The following is a 20,411-nucleotide window of genomic DNA, read 5'->3' on the forward strand; positions in this document are numbered from 1 at the left end:
ATAGAGCCTATCTGCCATTAACCATAATACCTCCTTGATAGCAACCTCCTGCATCCTTGGGCATTGAGGTCTGTTTGGAAAGGCAAGAGGCATTCTGGAAATCTTGCAGGCAGTACCTGCACCCCCAGGAATGAGGCCCATCACGTTCTGTTTCGCACCTGTACTTTCCCCAGCGTGCTGCCTGTCCCTTGCGCACACAGCACGGCTGCTGAGGTGCAGACTGTTAATCGCTTGTTGGTTTAATATTTGTGCAGTGTGTCAAAGGGGAAAGGGCTTAAATTCTGTTTGCATTTTAAATAACTGTCTTGGCAGTTGCACAATCCTCAGTGTTTATGTTTTTATGGAATGCACCATTTGTGACTGTTGTTTTAAAAAGTGCAGATATTAAGCATGGCCAAGCAGGTTCTACAGTGGGTCTGGCCCGCACTGGCTGTCAAGGGCATTTGGAGAGGTGCCACTTAGCACTGCAGTTTGCCTGCCATGGATTGGCATATTATAACTTGGTGATGGCAGTTTGGCAACTTTTATCTCTGTCAAGCAAGCCAAATTCTGATCCCTTTACTTAGAGCTACTCCAAATTCCTCTGATACTAGACTCAACTCTTGTAAGAAGCCAGATGGTAGAAACTAAGAGGTGAGCTTATTCTGAGCAGACTTGGATCTCACATTAGTTGAGGGCCCCACCCTGAATCCTGATCTCTGATAAATTAACTTTTTAATGTTTCATTACTGCTAGGGCACAAGCCAAATGTCTACGCAGATATTTGTGTTCCAACAGACAAATGCAAGCTCATTTTTTTCTTCTAAGTATGTTATGTTTTACAGACATGAGTAACTCATGTGGGATCTTTCCCACAGAGTAAAACCAATGTAAATTCACATGACTCAGGGATTTGTTTCAATGCTCATGTATAAGCTCTCATTAGAAATGATTATGCTTGAAGATCAAAAGAAAGTACACTCACTTGTATTAATGTTTAATGCATAATTCACATTGTTAGAACAAAAAACAAAACAGTCGGTGGTTGTTACGACAAATATCAAACATTGGCACTACTAACCAACTCCCACAGAGGATCCTTCATTGCCGGGCATTGGCTGAGTGCTGAGATTTCCTCTTGCGTGTGCTGTGCTGATCCTCGTGGGGATTTAAAGACACTTTCCTCTCTGGATGACTAATGCCCCTGTAATGACAGGAGTAGGGGAGAGCCAGGACACCCCAGCATCGCAGGTGGATCCAACGCTCAGAGACCTCTCACTGTGGAAGCAGAGTGTACAATAATCCAATCAATTTTTAAAATTCAAGTAGGATTTCAGATCAGGCATGCTCCTATAAAACTCTCATTGCTTTCAATCTGAGTTTAATACCAGGCTTAATATTTGAGCCTTAATATCAAGACCCATGGTCAAAGTCATTCAGCACCACAGAATTTAAGTACTTGATTTCTTATTTACATTTCTATACGTTTACCTTCTTCAGTCAATGCTTATTTTGTTACCAGAATTATTCTTATTTAAATAAGCAGGTTTGGCATGAGGGAGTTGTAGGTGAAATCCACTCCCTATATCCTTAACCAAGACAAGCACAGGTGGGCAAAGCTATGCTTGTAATCACAAAATGAGAATCCTGTAGGCATCACTGCCTGTTACACAGAGTAGCTGGGACTACTTCATCACTGTAGGGGAAGACCCCAGGTTACCCCTGTAATGTGTGACACATTGCAGTCTTTGACACAAAGTAGAAGCTGGATTTTTTTCATCTTCATAGCTTTTAATGGCATTTTTCCCATGTCAATGTTTAAAGGGTCAGCAATTTGTATCATTTGGCTTTTATATTTATGCTTCATTCAAAAAATTGGCTAGTTTACTACCTGAGCTTACATAATTTCTGCCTCATCCAGTTTTTGTTTGGTTCAATCCCCTCTGCCTCCTCCTTCAAGAAAAGCAAACCAACAAAGAGTCTTAAGTTTAAAGTTTAGGAGACTACATTCACATTAGAATCACCTCTCTTCCACGGATGTCTGTGGCATGGAATGGCACTGAATGGCATTTGACAAACTTTGTGCTTGGCACAAGGTCACAAAACATCTTGTATGTTCCCATTATCAGTTCAGTCACTTTCCTGTATGCCAGTGATGCAATACAACTGATTCAGAGCAGAGAGGCTGCCTGGGTTTCAGGTAGGTTCTCCCTGATTCAGACCTCTGTAAGCAAACTATAAATAAGCTCTCTATTCTAAAGGTGCCTCCTGAAGGGCCTGTTCTGCAAACCCTTCTGTGTGAGTCTGTGAGGCTCCTCATTCGGGAACTAATATTGCTGAGTCAGACTGGGTGCTATTGCTATGAATGGAATGCAGTCAAATGGATCATGGGTGTCTCAGAGGGCAGAGCAGAGCTTTGGGGTTTGTTTTCCTTTTATTTGGAACAAACTGCTCAAAATATTTATAATTGAGAAGTTGGTATTTCTTCCAGTAAAGAACCTTTTCTCTTCTTTAGGGCAGTTGAGAAGGTATTTAGAGTATATACTGATTAAATTGTTTATTTTTAGTGGAGTGCAAATGGCATTGTTATCTTGAAACTGATCATAAATATGTTTCTGTTGTGGGGTTTTTGTTGAGGAAGAAAAACCTGCAATGAATTAAATATGTCTCATGAAGAAAAAAGTAGGTCAAATGTTGGGCTAAATTAACCTCATGTCATACAAAATGACTAAATTCTGTTGTTTTCACCTGTGGGGCTCCTCTACACACTGAATCGAGACACTTACCCTGTACACTGCAGTAATTATGTTCGCCTAAACCCATGTGTAGACAACTCTTACGCCAGTGTAAGAACTCAGTTTCTTGAATTACCTTAATCCACTTTGAAAGTGGATTAAGTGAAACCAGGAAACAACTTGGTCATTCCAGAATGAATAAACTATCTGAATACAGTTCTGCTTTACATTCACATCCAACCTTACTCCAGCGTAATTTTCCTGGGCTGAGAGGTTCTTAGGATGTATCTACATAGCAAATTAATGTGTGATTACAGACACACCAACCCTTCCTTTACTCTCACTGCCATGAGTAACAGCAGTAATGAAAGATGGAAGCACAGACTCCAGTACAACCTATTAACTGGAGCATATATATGCAGCTGGTTGTGAGCAGCCTCTGCTGAAATCCACCTCATCACACCCTCACTTCAGACACAACTCATGTCCCTTACACCCAACACAGGGGCTGGGAATGCCTCTCTGCATCTCAGGTGTGTACACACACCAAAACCTGCATGTGTGATAAGACTGCACAGCAAAGCTAAATGGGAATTTAACTTCAGTGGTTAATCACGCTGGAGAAGAAGCACAGCTCACACATTTTTAATATACACACCCCTGAAAACCAAATAAAGCATCAGCTGTGTGACTGCAGAAGCCAAATTAAGTGTGCTGTAGACAAGCACAACTCAGATGATTTCACTAGGGCTGGATTTGGCTCCATAGTTGAGATCTTGCTTATTTGGCTGATACTTGTTTTGTTACCTATCTGCTCATTTATTTTAATGAAATTAATGCATTTTAATGCTCCTTTAAGTGCATTCCAAAAATAGCAATTTGATTAACTCATTTGCTTTTAAAAGTGTAACAATCACAATGAAAAATCTCTGTTACGTACAGTGTAATTGCAAGTAGCATCTTGGGTAGCTATGTCATACCCTTCATCCTTTAAAAAAAAATCCTCACATTAATCAAAAGCACTTCCCTTAAAAATGAATGGCAAAATACAGACAAAATACAAACTGTACGCACCACTTTTCAAGTTGACAAAAAATATGTATCAGTAATGTACTCTGTACTCTGCTGAGGCAGTAGAGTTAAGACAAGGTAAGACTTTAGCCTAAAAGCAGTTCAAAATAATTCCAGAACAGAAACATGTAGCAAACTTGTCTTTCTAGCCAAGCCAGAAAGCATCCTTAGTAGCTTGGGTTTAAAAAGAAGAAAAAAAACCCCCAACAACCCAGTGCTTTCAGTTTCAGGCTTCTTAAAATGATGCTTGGACTGTATGATATTCCAATAATTATTTATTTCTTTCCCAAGTCTTTTCCCAGCTGCAATAGGTGATCCCACCATGTAAAACAAGCTGCTGCTGAGGGCGCTGAGCCCAGCAACAGAAAAGGTGTGCACTAACTTCTACCTGACTTTATCGCCTTATAAAAACTGGAATTGCAAAACCTGATTAGTAACAATATTAAGCAAAGGCAATTTTCCCTTTTATTGTATTTAAATGAGGAAAATGAAAGTATTAATGCTAATATTAAGGCTGAACAGAGGCAGTTGCAAAAAATAATTTAGTTTCAGCCCTGCTACATGCATCCCTTCACGAACTCCGCTGCACTAGTTACCTGTGCATTGCCGATGTTGTAACTTGTTATTATAATAGGTGGTGTGAAAAGCAACACAGAAGAGGGAAACTTGTCTCAGGGCTCTGCTGGGACGCTCTGCGGTCACAGAGTAGGTGGTGTGGTGTGGTGCTGCAGCAGTTTGGGATGCAATGTGTGGGTAACAACTGGTTTTTAGATGAAGAGGCACTTAAACTCAGGCTGCCATGGATAGTTTAAGCGAGGCCTAGTTCTGGGAATACTTTTGCAGGCGAGTTAAGTCTCACACGTGAAAATGTCCTCGGAATTTAGTGGGAGCGTGCATGGAGATTTGCAGGATCTGGCTTGGCGAAGCCAGGGCAGCGGATGCGCGTGGCGGCTGCCATGGCCGGGCACAGCGCTGCCAGCCTGCTCGGCGGCCCCGGGGCTGCCGCAGGCCCCGGCTCGCTTTGCTCGAACGCCAACCTTCCTGCTTTCGGGAGCAGCCGCTCGGCTGCCCCGGCAGCGGAGGTGGGCAGCGATGGCTCGGGCTCCCCTCCCCGAGCCGTGCCAGGCTCTGCGCCAGCCCCGGCCCCGCCGCCATTGCGCAGCCGGGTGCCCCGGTGCGGCCCGGGCTGCCCGGCCCGCAGCCCCCCCGGGCACCCCCGCTCCCGGCGGGGCCGTGGGGCGCTCTGCGCCGGGGGCTCCCCCGCCTTCCCTGCAGAGCCTTGCAGGGGATTGGGGGGGCGCGGCGCCGGGCCTGCACGGCAGCAGCGGTGCGGCATCCTCTCTGCTCGCCCGGCCTCCTCTGGCATTCCGGGTGCTTTTCTTTTCTGTCTTTTTTTTTTTTTTTTTTAATTTACTGGGGTTTTTTGTGTGTGTGCGGTGCCCGTTCCCCCGCCCCCGCCCGCCGCTCGGCACATGGCCTGCTGGCGGCCGGCAGCGCGTGTGTCCCCGCGTCCCCTGGGCGAGGTGTCCCGTCCGCCGCCCGCATCCCAGCCGTGGGGGCCGGCACCCCCTCCCTCCCCATCCCCCCTTTTCGGCAGTCGCCTTTTTTTTGTTCTTGTTGTCGGTTTGGTTTGGTTTTGGTTTTTTTTTTTTTTTTTCGTGGTGCTGTTTGTGTTTTTTCCAGGCGGGACGTGGCGGTGACCGGCGAGGCTCGCCCGGCACTGAATGTCACCCTGAAGGTAAAATGAAAGACACGGAGATGAACGCATGCCTGCGCCCCGCGCCGCCGCTCCCCCGCGCCCGCCGGCGAGCGGCCGCCACCATCGCGGGGCGGCAGCCCCCGCCGCGCCCCGGATTTCCTGTCCCGGCTTTTCGTTACTGCGCCTTAAAAAAAGCCAAAAATCGGAAAAAAAAAAAAATCCGCATGCGAAAGAAACGTGCACGTACCCGGTAACGAGCCCAGGAAAAACCCGGCCGCTTCCCCCTGCTCCTGCCAAGTTATCATTGGGAACACAGGCAGGCGCCGTGACGTCCCGGGTCAGGCCGAGTGCGGACCGGCGCTACCAAGGCGGCAGGGAGGCGCGGGGACGCCGCCGGGGCCGGGGCCGCGGGGAGCGGGGCCGCCGCCGCCCGCCCGCCGCCGCTGTCCGCCCGCCGGGCCGCGCCCGCCGCCGCCGCCGCCCCCCGCGCCCCCCGCGCCGCCGCCGCGGCGCCGCTCGGCCTCCCGCCCGCCGGTGGCTCCCCCCTCGCCGGCGGAGGTCGCGGGAGCCCAGTTAAAGGAGGCGTGTGTAAAGATTTTGCAATGTCCCTGCATGGTGTTGTAGACTTTCCTAGCAAAGAAACCGGCTTCGGCTTCTTTAAAATCCCCGACGACTCACCTGATTAACCTGCCTGCGGTTCTGAGCTGACCAGGTAAAGCGAGCCCCCGCACCCCGCACCCCCCCGCACCCCCGCCAGCTGACATTGCATGGGGGGCATGTTTGTGCTTGGAGATGAGCCGCTGCCAGGAGCGCTCTGCCCCCCCACCCCCCCCGCCCCATTCCACCTTCAGCCCTTGCCAATTGCACTTGCTCAGAGTCATTCCCCCCCAGAAATCCAGCTTCGCAAAAAGCCACTCGGCAGCACCGGCCACGCGGGGTTCAGTGGCTCTCTCTCCTCTCGGACAATTATTGGGAATTACTGGCCCGGGTGTGTAGGGGGGGTGGGGGCACGAAGGGAAGGAGAATGATTTTTTTGGCTGCTGACAGATCCTACCCCGCAGGTTTTGTGTGTGTGTGCGTGTGTGTGTCCCTCCCGCCCAGGGTCAGGAGTGCCGGGAAAGTGACGAGGCTTTAGCCAGCAAGAGTTTAGGGCCGGGGTCCCGGGGTGGCTCCGGCTGCTGCGAGCGGAGCAGCGGGACCGGACTGTGCCAGCCGGTGCCGGGGCACGCGTGGCCGTGGCGGCGGCTGCCCGTGCCGCCCTGCCCCCGCCGTGCCCTCCCGGAGCCCCGGAGTGTCCCGGCTGCGGCGCGGGGCGAGGCCGCCGGGGGGGCCCGGCCCCGTCCCTCCCCCGCCGCTCGCTCCTTCCTGGAGCACTTGTGCGGGCGGCGGGAGCGGAGCAGGCCCGGGGGGAGCCCTGCCCGCCGGGCGGGGGTCGGGGCGCTGCGCTGCCGCCCCACGCGGGACGCGCTCCCGTGCCGGGGTGTCGGGACCCGCGGGCGGACGCGCGCACACAAAGGCGGCGGGGCCGCGCGCTGCCGGGATCAGGAGGGGCGAAGGAAAGTGTGCGAAGTCCACGCACTGCCCGCTCCTCCTGGCACTTGGCCCTCCCAGCGCCGGCCGTGGGGAGGAGGGGGCGTTTGGGGAAGCGCCTGCCTGTGGGGTCTGAGTGTGACCTGGCGGTGAGGAATTTTTTCCCTTTTGTAATTTTTTTTTTTTTAATTAATTTTATTTCTTATTTTCCCCTGGTCATTAATGCCATGAAGGCATGACTGGTCTGGAGGTACATTTTGAAGTGCTGCAGGGGATGCACTCCGTGTACTGTTTCCAGTTAATATGTTTTTCGTGATCCCAGAGAAGAGAGGACTGCATTTAAGAGATGACTAAATAATGGGGGAGGCAAGTAAAAATGAGTAGAATATAAAGGAGTCGAAAATGAAGGTGAATTGGTAGTGTGGGAAGACAGGCACTGAGCAGCTTGGGTTTCTCTCCTTTAATTTTCCCCCTCCCCTGTACCGTACCCCTGTCCCGCTGCACCCCCACCCCCTGGAATGCTGTCTTTTCATGCTATTAAGTCTAACAGTAAGCATAACACAACAGAAAAACAGATGATTCCCCCCACCCCCGCTTCAACCTATCACTGTCTGTGACTGGGAGGGAAACCCAAGTGCCCTTTGTATAAACCCACCAAAGTTTTAGGGATTTATTCGCTACCCTGTTTAAAATACAAGGTATAAAACTTGCTTGATACATTTCATTGTTACTTTCCTGTTTTATTTCAGAGGACAAAATGTTCTAGTGTAGCATGCCTACCCTCACTTTCAGAATGGGAGTAGTTTACAATATAACCTACATTGGATTATACATGCTGCATGCATTGCATTTCCACTGAAAATAGTCAAAGACTTAGAATGACGAAGCGACTCGTGGTTATGATCTCCCTTGTCTTGGGAGCATCAAGGTAGCTGGGGTTCAGCGTGCTGGGGAAGGGGCTCCGTGGTGTGAGGTGTTTCATGTCTGTGCAGGAATCTGGCAGGTCTCCTTTTAGAGGACTTTTAAAAATGTGCCGGGGGCAGGAGAAGGTAAACACGACATTCAGCGTGTTCATTATCAAAATAAGGAAAACAAATCGATTGCATTAACTGTCTGTGCAGTATCACAGTTATTCCACAGTATTTTGTCAGAAATTAAAAGGTTACCACTAGAGTACTATATCCATATCTCCAGCTTGGCACCACTTATTACTGCAATGGTATTTCAATATTAAGTGATCTTAGAGATATTTCGTCTTTCATTTTGAATCCCGAATTTGAATCAGCATTAGGATGTCAGGGCTGTGAGATAAGGTATAACAAACTAAGTAGACAGCTGAAGGGCTCCTGGTGAAGGTGTTGCTGAGAAGGATATCTTGGGCCGTTCGCAGTAACCTTGTTTACAGGGACATTTCAATTGCAACCTGAATTTCAGCGAGAGGCTGCCTGGACTAATGCCTGCGTGTCTGAAACCCATCACGAGTGTCTTTTGCACTCTAAACCTTCTCTCTGCCTTCCTTGCATAATTGTAAAAACTTTTCTGGAAGGTTAGGATGATTTTCTGATATGAAAATTAAGATGTTTTCCTAAGAGGAACACTGCTCTTTGAACTCATGTACATTAGCAACAAAGTATTCATGAGGTTTGATTTTTTTTTTGGTTCTCTGATGTGTCAGGATCAGTAGTTGCACCAGTCTTTTTAACTTCACGAATATGGCTTTGATTTATTATATTTTAGCCTCGGCGCTTTCAAACGTATTTTGCAGCACATGAACTTGGTTCAAGTCAGAATGTGAAAAAGAGGCATATAGTAACAAGGAACAGTTTTGTAGTGAGCTGCTAATTTTTTGTTTTCTTTTCCTAAAGCTGTTCCAGGAAAATCACGTGAATTTAGCGAGTGGGTGCTAAATGCCAGCAGCCACATTGATGAAGAAAAATGCTGTTGAAATACTTTGGAATAATAAATAGGATATGTAATGGTCAACCACAAGATAAACATTTTACACGGTGTTTTTATGGCTCTAAATTGGCTGCATTGTAAACCAAGCTCACTGCTCTATTAAGTCATCAGAGTTTTCAATTATTTAAGATTTTCAGTCAGGCCATCTAATACAGTCTTCACCATCCCCATCAGAAAATTATGCATAAGGTTGTAATTTCTTGTTGTTGCTATGTGAGAGCTTTGTTGTGGTTGGGGGTTTAATTTTGACTTATCAGGACAAATATTACAAAGCACGCACACAGGAAAAAAATTATATGGAAATAGCCCCAGTCCTATGAAATGGGGATAGTTACAGTACTGAAATGTACCTAATACAATTTGAGATCCACTCACTAAGAAACCTTGACAGTATCTGCCTTGCAGGTACCGTGCATTTGGAAATACTATATCTCCATTTAAATGCAGATCTTCAGTTTTCTCCAGGGGGCAGTTGGTGAATCTTTCGATTGAACCACCGGTACTAGAAAAACTAACTGAAGATTTACCCATGAACAAGAGACCCTTTCAAGTCTGCTTTTTTGAAATAATGATTATAAAATTTCCTAATATTGCAATTTTATATTGATTTTGAATGCCTTTTCAGAAGTCACAGAGAAGGAATAGTGCCTTTTACTCAAGGTAGGCCAATGTCTGCACACTTTAGCAATTCTAACAGCAGTAACTGCTACAAATAACTTCTTTGTTTTTACGTGGGTATTGTGTTTGCATGTGAGTTTTGTCAAATGGACAGAGCAGTCTTGCTTTGATTTTGACCTAGATTCCTCCTGGTTATTCCAATACAGCTAGTACCTGCTTATTTCCCACTGTGAAAATAGGAGAACAACTGTTGATGCTATCTAGCTGGGGCTGCATGGGCAGTAGGCACGCATGTCCAGTCCTCCCCTCTCCTCCTCCTCGGCTCCCTTAGTAATGGATAAAATAGCACTGGGGGGCAAAGAGGGTGCAAGCCTGTATTTCCCCTTCTGTGAATTGTCATTCTTTGAGGATTTGATTCAAAGAAAATGGGGGGATGGGGGGAGAAGAGTAGAATGAGTGAATTTGTGTTCATCTCCCTATTTGGCATGCAAATTTTGCACACTTACAGGGATGAACAGGGCCATAAAACAAGTCACACATGCACTTTATTCCACATGTGCTGGAAATTCAGTGTCAGTAGGTGCCAATCCTCCTTAGAGGGGCTTGTACCATCTAGTTTCTAGTCCAGTTTCTATATTGTTTAGCTTTCAGTGTAACCCAAGGATTGAGTTAAATGCCCAGGACACAGGGAATGGCAGCTCCCTGTTTGGAATGCAGGCAGCGCAAACTACCTGAAGCAGGGCAGGCAATAGGTCCTGATCTTTTCTGTGCTGGGGATGGTCCATGCACTCACTCCATGCATTCCTGGCTGCTCCTGTCTTCCCACTGTGAGCAAGGGTGCTGCCTGGGGATACTGCCCTTGTCCCTGTGCCAGAGCCATGAGACTGTGGAAATACCATCCATATTATGCTTACCTGTTAATGGCATATCGCCCACTGGCCTTAATTCCCTGGAGAAAATGTGCACTTCAGCCTCTGTGTGGAGTTCAGGCAGTCCAATCTTACATGCACCAGCATTAATGGCAAAGCTCCCATTCAGCTTAATTGATATTCCTATAAACATCTGCAGGTTTCTGTTTCTAGTGGAGGCTACAGCTGGGTGGACTTCTTAAAGGGATGTTTTGCATATTGAGGTTGAAAGGGAAGTCGAGCCTGATACATTAACTTATCATCTGTGCCATTCTCTTGACATCATTTGGATTACTACAAGCATAAATGACAAGGAGATTAGGTGCAAGATCTTCACACACACATCCTTTTTTTAGCATGTTGATCAGTGGAGATGTTACTTCTCTGAAAACCTTGTTCGAAGTCAAGTCCAGGCAAGCACAAACCTGTGCATGCATATACAAGTGGAGCAAGGCCTATCCTTTATAATACATTTTTTTCCCCTTTAATATCTAGGCAAGATCTCTTATTATAACTCGACCATTAGGGGAAAGAAAATGGAACTTTTCTCAAACAGCTTTTCTGTTGGGGAATCTAGTGGCAGTTGCTTTGAAGCATGTGTAATTGATTATCATACATTTATTTTAAAAAGGAGACATAACAAGGAATCTAACATGATGTTTTGGAATATATCTTCTCCCCACAATGTTCTTGAGGGAAATGTAAGGTTGCAGGCATCATTTCATGCCCTGTATGTTTTTGAACATAAATCAAAGAAATTGTTGGAGAGTTATAGATGTTCATAGCAACTGTAGCTATAATAAACACATGCAGTATATATTTTCCAAGCTATTTTGTATGGGTGAAAAGCCGAAGCTGGCGTTTTGTACGAACAATTCAGCTTAATCACTGAAAATTTATTTCCTTGTTAGGGTGGTTTACCAGCGTAGCATGAAGTTGTACACCTTCGTTTAAGTTCATCTGGTTATGAAGGCTCAGTTAAAATTGGAAAAGAATTTAAATTGGATCTAGATACCTTGAATGAATTATTCCCAACGTCAAATTTATCGTGATGCCTCCATGGTGATATTTACATCTATATTATCACCCATATTGGTTTCAACGCTTGCTAGGTACTTTAGAGAGCAAATAAAAGATAAGAACTGTGTGAAAACCCAAACAATTTTAATTGTACTTACAGCACAAGATTTGGCCACTCATTTTGTGATGATGCAGAAGGTGTTCCACATGTTGATTAGGATCCATGTGCCTTTAAAAGTTAAAAAGAAAATCCAGTAGTCACAGTTATTATGTATATGGATAGACAAAGGAAAAGGACACATTCAGGCTCTGTGCAGGAATCAGATAAATCTAGATTAACAGTTTCAGACTTAATATTTAAGCAAAGTCCTAAGTGTCTGAATAAAACAGGTAGGATATGTTTCTTGGAGTCTCTGTGTCCTATTGGATTCTGAGATTGATAATTAAAACTGATACTGCTTCTTGAAGATTTTGAGACTAGCTGGAGGGTGGGACTTTTTGTAAAGTGTCACTATAATTCTGCTGGACTTCTATTTCATTGTGGTTACCTTCGATTGTTCCTCTTAAATTGCAAGAGCCAGACATCTCTTTTTAAATGAGAAAGCGTGTCTCTTATTACTTGACTGCTGGAAACAAGGTTTTAAAATCTAAAACAAATATTTGTGTAAAAACAGAGAATTTGCTCTGGTTTAGTCATTTGTGGTATTAACCAAAAGTGTCTTCTTGATGATATGTTTGAATATTAAGGCCATCATGAATTAAACAAGCTTTCTACATTGTTGTAAGTGGCAGATATCAGGAAGACAGGGCATGGCCCATCTTGGAGACCTGTACTAGTTTGGACTTTGGAAGAGCAGGCAGTGGGGCTGGCTTCCAAGGGCCTCCCTTTCCACTGGGGATAGGAAGGATGGAGACCTAGAGCTTCTGACATCATGTAAGCTCAGGGTCAGCCTCCCCTTCATTTCTCTCCTCGCTCTTGCTCTCCATCCTCTCTGAACATATTTTTACGGTCCTGCCTTAATAGCCACACTACTTTACCCTGCCCTCTGAAGATTGGAAAATAGGCTTTGAATTGTTACTATTCTCCTTGCTAGATACAATGCTGTGAAGACAAAATTCAATGAGAAAATCAGAAAGGAGAGAAGAGGGAAGTCAAGGTGCTGGAGGTTGAGGTGTATCTGGGAAGACTGGGAGGAGAAAGATTTTGCAATTCCAGTTTGTCCCGTGTTTGGGATCTGTGTATACTTTTACAAAAGAAAGTGTTCTTGGATCTGTATTGACCCAGCTGTGGCAAGGAAGCATGGTTACATAGGAGAGGAAAGGAGGAGTGGAGTCAAACTTGGAGTGGATGCCCTCCAGCCTCGACAAGTGCCAGTGGGTCTGTGTGAGGTCGGACTGCTGGATATGGTCATATTACTGCTCATGCAGCATTCAGAAATCTCAGCTTTTCTGTGCTGACAGTTGGGTATTTAGAGGCTGTTGAGGAGGAAACTTCATTCACTGAAATTCCTGCTTCCACTGGGATTGTTTTTTTTTAACTTGTCTTAAATTAGTGCCTTGAGTTTCACTTGGCAAAACGAACTTGTTTTACTCTGTGCTGAATTTCCAACAGAAAGAAACCCCTCTTCTGCTATACTAGAGTCAAAAGGGACCAGGTGGATGAGTGCTGTGTGCGAGTTATGTGCAGTGTGGGCAGCAGGCTGGGCACTGGAGCACAGAGAGCAGGCGGTTCAAGGTCACTCATGGCCCTTCGTATGGCACATCTGGGAGCAGGATGCACAGCTGTGAGCTTTAGTCCTTTACTTTTTTCCAGCATGCAATCCCTTTCTCACAGCTTGAGCAACAGAGAAGCTGTGCTTTTGCAACATGCATCAAATGTGGTGGTGTCAGTTCAGGCACGGAAAGGTGAGGCGAAGTGTCGGAGGTGACGCGGGCAGGCGGTGAGCCCTGCCTCATAGCCAGGATTTTGAGTCGCTGCCTTGCAGTGTCCCTTGAGGAAGAAGAGCAAGACTAAACCTGCTGATGCCACCACACACTTTCATTTCTCTAGTGTGACACCGTCCAGGGGTGGACAGGATCCTTCTCCCAAAGGAGAGAGACAAATCTGGGAGAAATGCATGTTGAATCAATATGGTTACCCTTCTATAAATGGTGCCTGCTTTGAACAAAAATTATTTTGGATGTTTCACTGACCAGATTTTACTTGCTCTTACCTTTTTTTTCTTTGAAGGGAGGTGAGGACGTGAACTATGAGTGTCTCAGAAAATTGGGCCCTTACACTTGTTTGTGCTTGTGAATGAGTGTGTGCACACGTGTGCAATGTGCATATACAGACTTAGATGTTGAGTATGCACAGGATCTCAATTATTTTGCTGTTTGAATCACAGAGCATGTTGTCTTGATGTACTGTCAGTTTTGGTTTCTGCCCTTTGGAATAAAGTTCAAAATATTAAAGAAATAACACGCAATATACTAGTAGCTAGAATAGTCATAGTGCCTGAGGGGAAAAAAGGGTGGTGATTAGTCTGTTTTACAAATGCCCAGGAAAAAACCCTCAACTCCTTCTAACCAAGCCCTGCAATGGTGAACTTTTAAAAGACATTCTTCTAGATTTTGTTTCTGAGCTTTTCTGGCTGTCCTGGAGAGAGAAGTAGGTCCTGTTTGGGAAGCAGCATACAGGCTCTATGGTCATGCTCTGACTGAGTGCCAGGGGAATGTGTGGTCCCAGTTGCTCTTTGGAGAATCACCCTGGGCTAAATGGTGAAACAACTACATCTGAATTAATTATTGATAATTCTTTAACATCAAATGTGAGGCTGTGCTTGGTGTATTGCTTCCTAATTATGAGTGAAATAGTTCTAGCAGATGTATTCTTTTTAAGTGTTGCTTTTCTGGTCTTGCTAGTTTGTTTGGACAGCAGTAAGAACTGCAGAAGCTGGTGCAGGTTCTGCCCATCCCTGGTTTGGTTCTGGAGGGCCAAGGCAGGAGCTAAGGCTGCACTAACATATTTAGAGCCACACTGAAACTTTGGCCAGAATACCAAACTTTGCAGAATTTGGGATGTTGTGCTCCGTGGTTTTAGTCCAGCAGGGACCAGGCTAGATCTGACTCTAGATAAAATACTAAATGAAAAGAATGAACCATTTCCCACACCTGAAATCTTTTGATTTGTGCTCTGTATCAGAAAAAAAAAGCACTGAGGAGTGCGTGACTGATGCAGGGCAGTCTCAGGATTAATTTAGGATAAACAGGATGCCTGTTGCACTTAATTTAGAAATTCTAAGGCAGAAAATGCCTTTGAGTGCAGCTAACAGCTTCTCATCTGCAAATGCCACAATGAAGACAAAGCAAAAGATATTGTGGCGAATTCTGCAGTTCACAGTCCTGACACAGTCAGCACCTCCTATTACAGCGAGGGAGACTTCTGCATGTATCACGGCTGCCTGGGATGCAGGATTTCAGAGTGGCATTAATAACAATAATACAGTATATATACAATTTCAAGAGTCCTGTAGGACATGCAGCAAACGCTGGTGGTTTGAACTGGGTGAAGTTGTCAAGGGTTGCTTTGCTCTCCAGAGCCTGGCAGTAGCTCCTCTGAAATGTGATGCCATTGGTTTTCAGCAAAGGTTTCTTTCTGCAGGGCTGCAAACAGAGATCAGCTGCTACTGTGTATACACAACTAGGGAGCAAATCAAGCAGCACATTTAAGCAGCCTTTTTAACCCTGAGACTTTCCAAGATTTCTTCTTCACGCAGGAAGTTTCCTTTATATTGTCAGCTGTAGCACTTTGCTCATGTAATGAGATCAGAGCTAGGATCACTGCTGCACAGTAGAAAGACTTCCTTAAGACATTTGTCCTTGAAACTGCACCAAACTCTTGGAAGAACCCAGAACCTGTAAGTATGTATGATATAGGCAACAATAGCACGGTGCAAAACTGCAATCAACCATTATACGATAGCCGATTAGCAGGGCAGGAGGGATTTCTTTTTTCGGATGTTATGTTACATTCATTTTCAATTTGTTCTAAGGAAACAAATCAATTCGGGCTTCTGATACAGTGACTTTGCAGTAGATGAGCTAGTAGTAATATGTTTGATTTAACTATTTGTTGCTGTCATGTAGCTTGTGGGACAAATATTGTAGCCATCAAACTGTAAAGAACTTTTCTTATGTTTTTAGGCATTTTTAAAGGATTTGGGGGTCCATCTTGCAAATAAGTTTCTGCTTTGCTCTTTGATTTTGGCAACCCCACCCTACGCTAAACTATAAATAACAAGGCAAACGGAATTAGTCCGTATTGTTCTTAGGTGGCAATAAAATATATTTGTTTGCAGGCTTAATTTAGTCGTTAACAATGTTGCTCTGTTTGGGGTGTTTTTTGTCTTAATTGGATTCTACTCAAGGCTGTCTATTTTGTGTTTTACTATCTTGTCTGTGTCTGTTTAAGTTACTTTGCCGGGACTGCAGTCTGGTTAAACCTGTATTTAAGCACTATTTATATTCTGAGCACATTTCTGGTGAAATAAGTGTTTGAGATTTTTATTTTTTTTAAAGCCTTGAACAGCATAGTTGTATTAGCAGTGAGCGCCAGAGGAGGCACAACATGGATGAATGTCAGACATAGACCTCATAACCCAAGTCTTCCCTGTTCTGAGTCTGACCCAAACGTGCCCACTTTGGCAACTGCAGCTATTAAATGCCTTGAGCTCCCTTTCAATAAATTTTTCATACACAGCGATACTTCTGTTTATCAGATTAATTTCTCCCAGGTTAGCCTGATTGATAGCTGGATTGTGGTTTCTTAAGAGCTTTCTCCATGAAACCCCACTGAAGAGCTGCATTCCATTTAACCAGTGAATGTAAAAACTGGTAACCATGGATTCAGCCACCACTAACTGTCGAGAGCAATGACTTGTTGTAAACAATACAAATGAGCCAGGATAGCAGAAGCAACCAGACATGAAATTATTTTAATAGAAATTACGGTAAAGGTCATGTGATACTGTATTGGCTTGAATTCAGTGTTAAAGGGAAAGTATTTCGGTTTTCAGGTTTGATTTAAATGCACATCTCCACTGGCTTCACGTCCGTGTAAGACCTCCAGAAGGGCAAATGAAACAGTTCTTTGGAAAAGCCTCTGCCTAATTGTACATTGTGGCTTAGGCCCTGATCCTGAAAGTGTAGGAATAGCTACAGTATGGGAGTAATCAGTGGGATTATTCCATACTAAAATTAAGTATGTTTGTAGGATAAGATAAGTTATTAGGAAAAAAATATATTCTAAGGAAATAATAACCTGTCACTAAAGGTAAATAATGGAAATGTAAGTTTTACTGGTGGTGTGTGGTTTGACTGGAGGTTTTTGTTTGCTCGTTTCAATAACATGAAAAGAAATTATATTTATCCCTTTGTTTTTAAATGTTATGACTTTAATTTCTCACCCAATGTGCCTCAAATCCTTTTCCTAATGTATAGTCTCTCTTTTGGAAAACTGGTAAACCATGGTGTCAGCTATTATTTTATAGCATGATGATAGGCACATGCAGATCGCATGAGCAGTCGTGTGTCTTGTCTCAGGAATTTCCATCCCTACAAAATCTTTGCTGACTCCCAGCTGTCACATGGCTGTCACTCACAAATTCTAACCATAACCAAATCCTCCTTGCCTGGGCATGCGCTCACCAAACCTCTCTACGTACGCATAGACACAGGCACCAAAGTCCCTGCTTAAGCACTTTCTCTGCATAAATGGGTCTTTCCCCCAAGCCTACTGAATTCCACTAATGTTGTTCCCCTAATTTTTTTCCTGGGTGCTACTTCCTTGATGTGCCTGTCCTTTGTAAGCAGGAGCCTGGAATAGGAGTAGTAGCCAGGAAGAAATGCGAGCAAAATTAACTTTGTGCGCTATTTAATATAACGTTTCAAATTGGTGTGAATTTAAATTCACGACTTTCATGGCCCCCAAACTTCCTCAAGAAAATTAACCCTTAATGTTCTGTAGACAGAATACTGTCGCCTTGCAGCGTACTGACTTACTGTTTTGTGCATTTATATTTTGTGACATTTATATAATTTGGAGAACTTAGATTGTGAGAGTCCTGGGCTGGCACTTTGGTTATTTTTATTTTTCTAGGTTATTTCTGTATTTCATACGTGTCACATACATCTGTGTTGTTTTACCGGTAATTTTGATGTATATATTTTTCAACCAGAAGTATTTCAAACAATTCTCGTCAGTCTCTTACAGCTGACCAGTTTCAGCCAAGCATGGGTTGCCACTAAAGTGCACAGATAGATACAGGACAAATAGTGCTTTCCCTGTTTTTCTGAGCTGCCTTGCCAGACCAAGGGGGCAATTGCTTGTGTGAGTCGGGGAGGTGAGATTTAGTTTATACATAGATTAACAGCAGGCAAAAATAGACTGACTTCTATTGAAAAGAAATACTTTTGAGAATTAAAGGGAAAGCATTTAAACAGGAATATTTGGGGGAAGGGGGGGGGGCAGGGGGGAAATGCCAAATTGCAAAATATTTTCTGTTTTTGACTTTGTCAATGTTAAGTGTTGGCATCATCCTGTATATCAGAGCTGTCAGTATATTAACATTTTACCAAAAGGAAGGAGGTGGCTGGACAGGAAAGATACCAACTTGACTTTGCGTCTTTATCCTGGAAAGAATCCAGAACCGAAAGTAAAATGCAGGTGAAAGCACAGTGAGACTCCGGACCAATATCCAAGGAAATCAGGGAAACCACACTGGCCTCCTTACCATGAGCTGATTACAAAGCATCAGTAATTCCTTCACCCCCTTAAAACCAGGTGGGGGCTTTATCAAGCACTGAACCTGCCAGAGGAAACCAGGTTTCAGTCTGGAGAGGATCATGCAGTGCTCAGGAAGGAAGGAGTGTGCCCCATGACTCCATGGACTTCAGTGGCTGGGAGAATGGGCAATTTTCCTCTGCTTAAAGTGTATTTGGCACCTTTACGATCTGTGACATACGTGCTTATTCTACTCACCTGCATTGTGCATTAAATACTGATTTTGTAACGCAAAATTTGCAGGAGTTAGTGAATGAGCTTCCAGAACTCTTTGCCCATCTGCAGATGATAGGAAGGACTGGGAAGCAGGTTCCTTTGTTTCTCTCATGGTTTATAAAGGCCAGATGCTGGTTGGTGGGCAGCTGCAGGAGAATTTTCATTTGAAGCAGAGCTCTGGGAAGATGTATTTGAATCCCCAAAATGGAGCCCTCAGTGTTTTAACCATAGAGGAATCTCAGCGATTGCAGTCAGTTAAATGTGGCAGTGCCTACCTCGGATCTGGCAGAAATATTTACCATTAAAGAAATTAATAATAAATAATTTTATCTGTTTTGTAATAACAGTAATATAGAATAGTAAAATTAAGTTGTATTTTACTGTTGAAATTCTATTCTACTCTTATGCCAAGATCACTTTTATCAATAAGGTAGTTTGTATATGAAAATATCATATTCGCAGTCCTTTCAACTAAATTAAAGGGGGGTAAGTACAGGCACCTTTAAAAAGTTAAAAATGGATTTGTGATATAGAGATGTAAGGTGTGGGGAATGTAGGGTAAGCTGTTATCCACATCCACTCACACTTTTCTTCAGGGTTGAGACAGCCAACAGCACTGCAGGTAAGTGAGAAATAAATCGGTAACTTTTGCCAGATGGATTCCTGGCTATTAGAAACTGGACTGAAACTACTTAATTCCATGGAGCATGGCAAACTAGTTGGTCACTGAATAACAGAATATTGTTCTTTGAATTATTAACTCTTTGTAAACATTACAGTGTTTTATAAATTTCTGCTCCTTTCAAGTTGTACCCCTTAGCTGGTATGGGTAAGCAAGGTGTTTTTTTGAGGACTTCTGTAGTAATTTTGTCTTCTGAACATTTCCAAATGTGCTTCTTCCCACAAGCTATTGAAGACCCATGATTTATGGGTTATAATGTTATCCAGGTCAGCATAACTGTCGTAGGGTCAAAAGACAGGACTGTGATCTCTATCAGCTGCATTAACTTTCCATTAACTTTCTGTGACTAGAACACATCTTTGATTATTCTGCATTATTCCTTTGTACAAAATAAGGTCGTTCTCTGTGTAATTTAGTTTTAACAGAACCAGACTGTCACTGACCATCAGCTTTTGCATGCATAGACTCTCTCCTTCCTGGCAAGGCTTTAGGCCCAGATCCACAAAAGGATTAGATGCCTTAAGTGGGACTTAAGTGGGATTTAGGCATTGAAAGCCCAAACTGAGATCCTCAATATCCCCACTGAACTGCCACCTAACCTTAGAAGTTGCCTAACCTGTGTGAGTGCCTACGTTTTCAATATCCAGCTTTCCCAGGTGGCCAAAGATCTGCTTTGGATGTTCTCAAGCACTTCCATCCTGACAAGGTTGAGCCTCTCTGCTCCCATCTTTCCCCTCACATCCCAGCAGACTTCAGAAAGTGCAAACTCTTGTTGCAAAATGGTGGATTTCTGTGTGTGATACCTCTCACTTTCTCCAGCTGTGTCCTTGAAGGAAAGGACCCTCCAGCAGGTTTCTTTCAGGAGCAGCCTGGGAACCTTGAAAAAGGTACCAAAATGAAAATATTGGAGTATTGCTACTTAAAAATGGAGGTCCTAGAGATGAAGTGGGGCTCCAGATGAGTGTGGCCTTGGCCTTCTCCTCTGGCAGCCTTGGGATGTTCTTGCTTGGCGATGGCTGCTCCTGAGTTGGGTGGCACAGGACTGACTAGCGGGGCTGAGGGCTCCATGGCACAGGCACAGCTCCTGAAAGCTGGATGCTGGGATGTGAAATTAGCATTGCTCCCAGAGGTTTTCTTGGAGAATCCAGGCCTTGGTGTTTCATAACAGCAG

General features: G+C 44.5%; 1 protein-coding gene and 1 long non-coding RNA gene across 6 annotated transcripts in view; one reads left to right on the plus strand and one right to left on the minus strand.

Annotated features, from left to right (window-relative positions):
• Positions 1 to 955: 955 nt before the first annotated feature.
• Positions 956 to 4,910, minus strand: LOC116993709. The gene is made up of 2 exons (XR_004417345.1): positions 4,382 to 4,910; positions 956 to 3,702 (listed from the first exon to the last, which is right to left on the minus strand). It is a non-coding gene; the product is annotated as an uncharacterized LOC116993709 (long non-coding RNA).
• A 551-nt stretch (positions 4,911 to 5,461) lies between these two features.
• ESRRG (estrogen related receptor gamma) overlaps positions 5,462 to 20,411 on the plus strand; it is a 369,900-nt gene continuing 354,950 nt past the window's right edge. For 3 of the 5 annotated variants that reach the window (XM_033054601.2, XM_033054600.2, XM_033054602.2), the window contains exon 1: positions 6,038 to 6,196. Coding sequence is in view for 1 of the 5 variants with exons in the window: in XM_033054597.2 (XP_032910488.1) it covers positions 15,321 to 15,418 (98 nt within the window). In the remaining 4 variants the exon portion in view is untranslated. Of the gene's footprint in view, positions 5,524 to 6,037; positions 6,197 to 15,193; positions 15,419 to 20,411 lie in introns of those variants that run through there. The other 2 variants (XM_033054604.2, XM_033054597.2) reach the window with 2 other exon arrangements.

Source organism: Catharus ustulatus, chromosome 3 (assembly GCF_009819885.2).
Source record: "Catharus ustulatus isolate bCatUst1 chromosome 3, bCatUst1.pri.v2, whole genome shotgun sequence".
Classification (NCBI taxonomy): domain Eukaryota; kingdom Metazoa; phylum Chordata; class Aves; order Passeriformes; family Turdidae; genus Catharus; species Catharus ustulatus.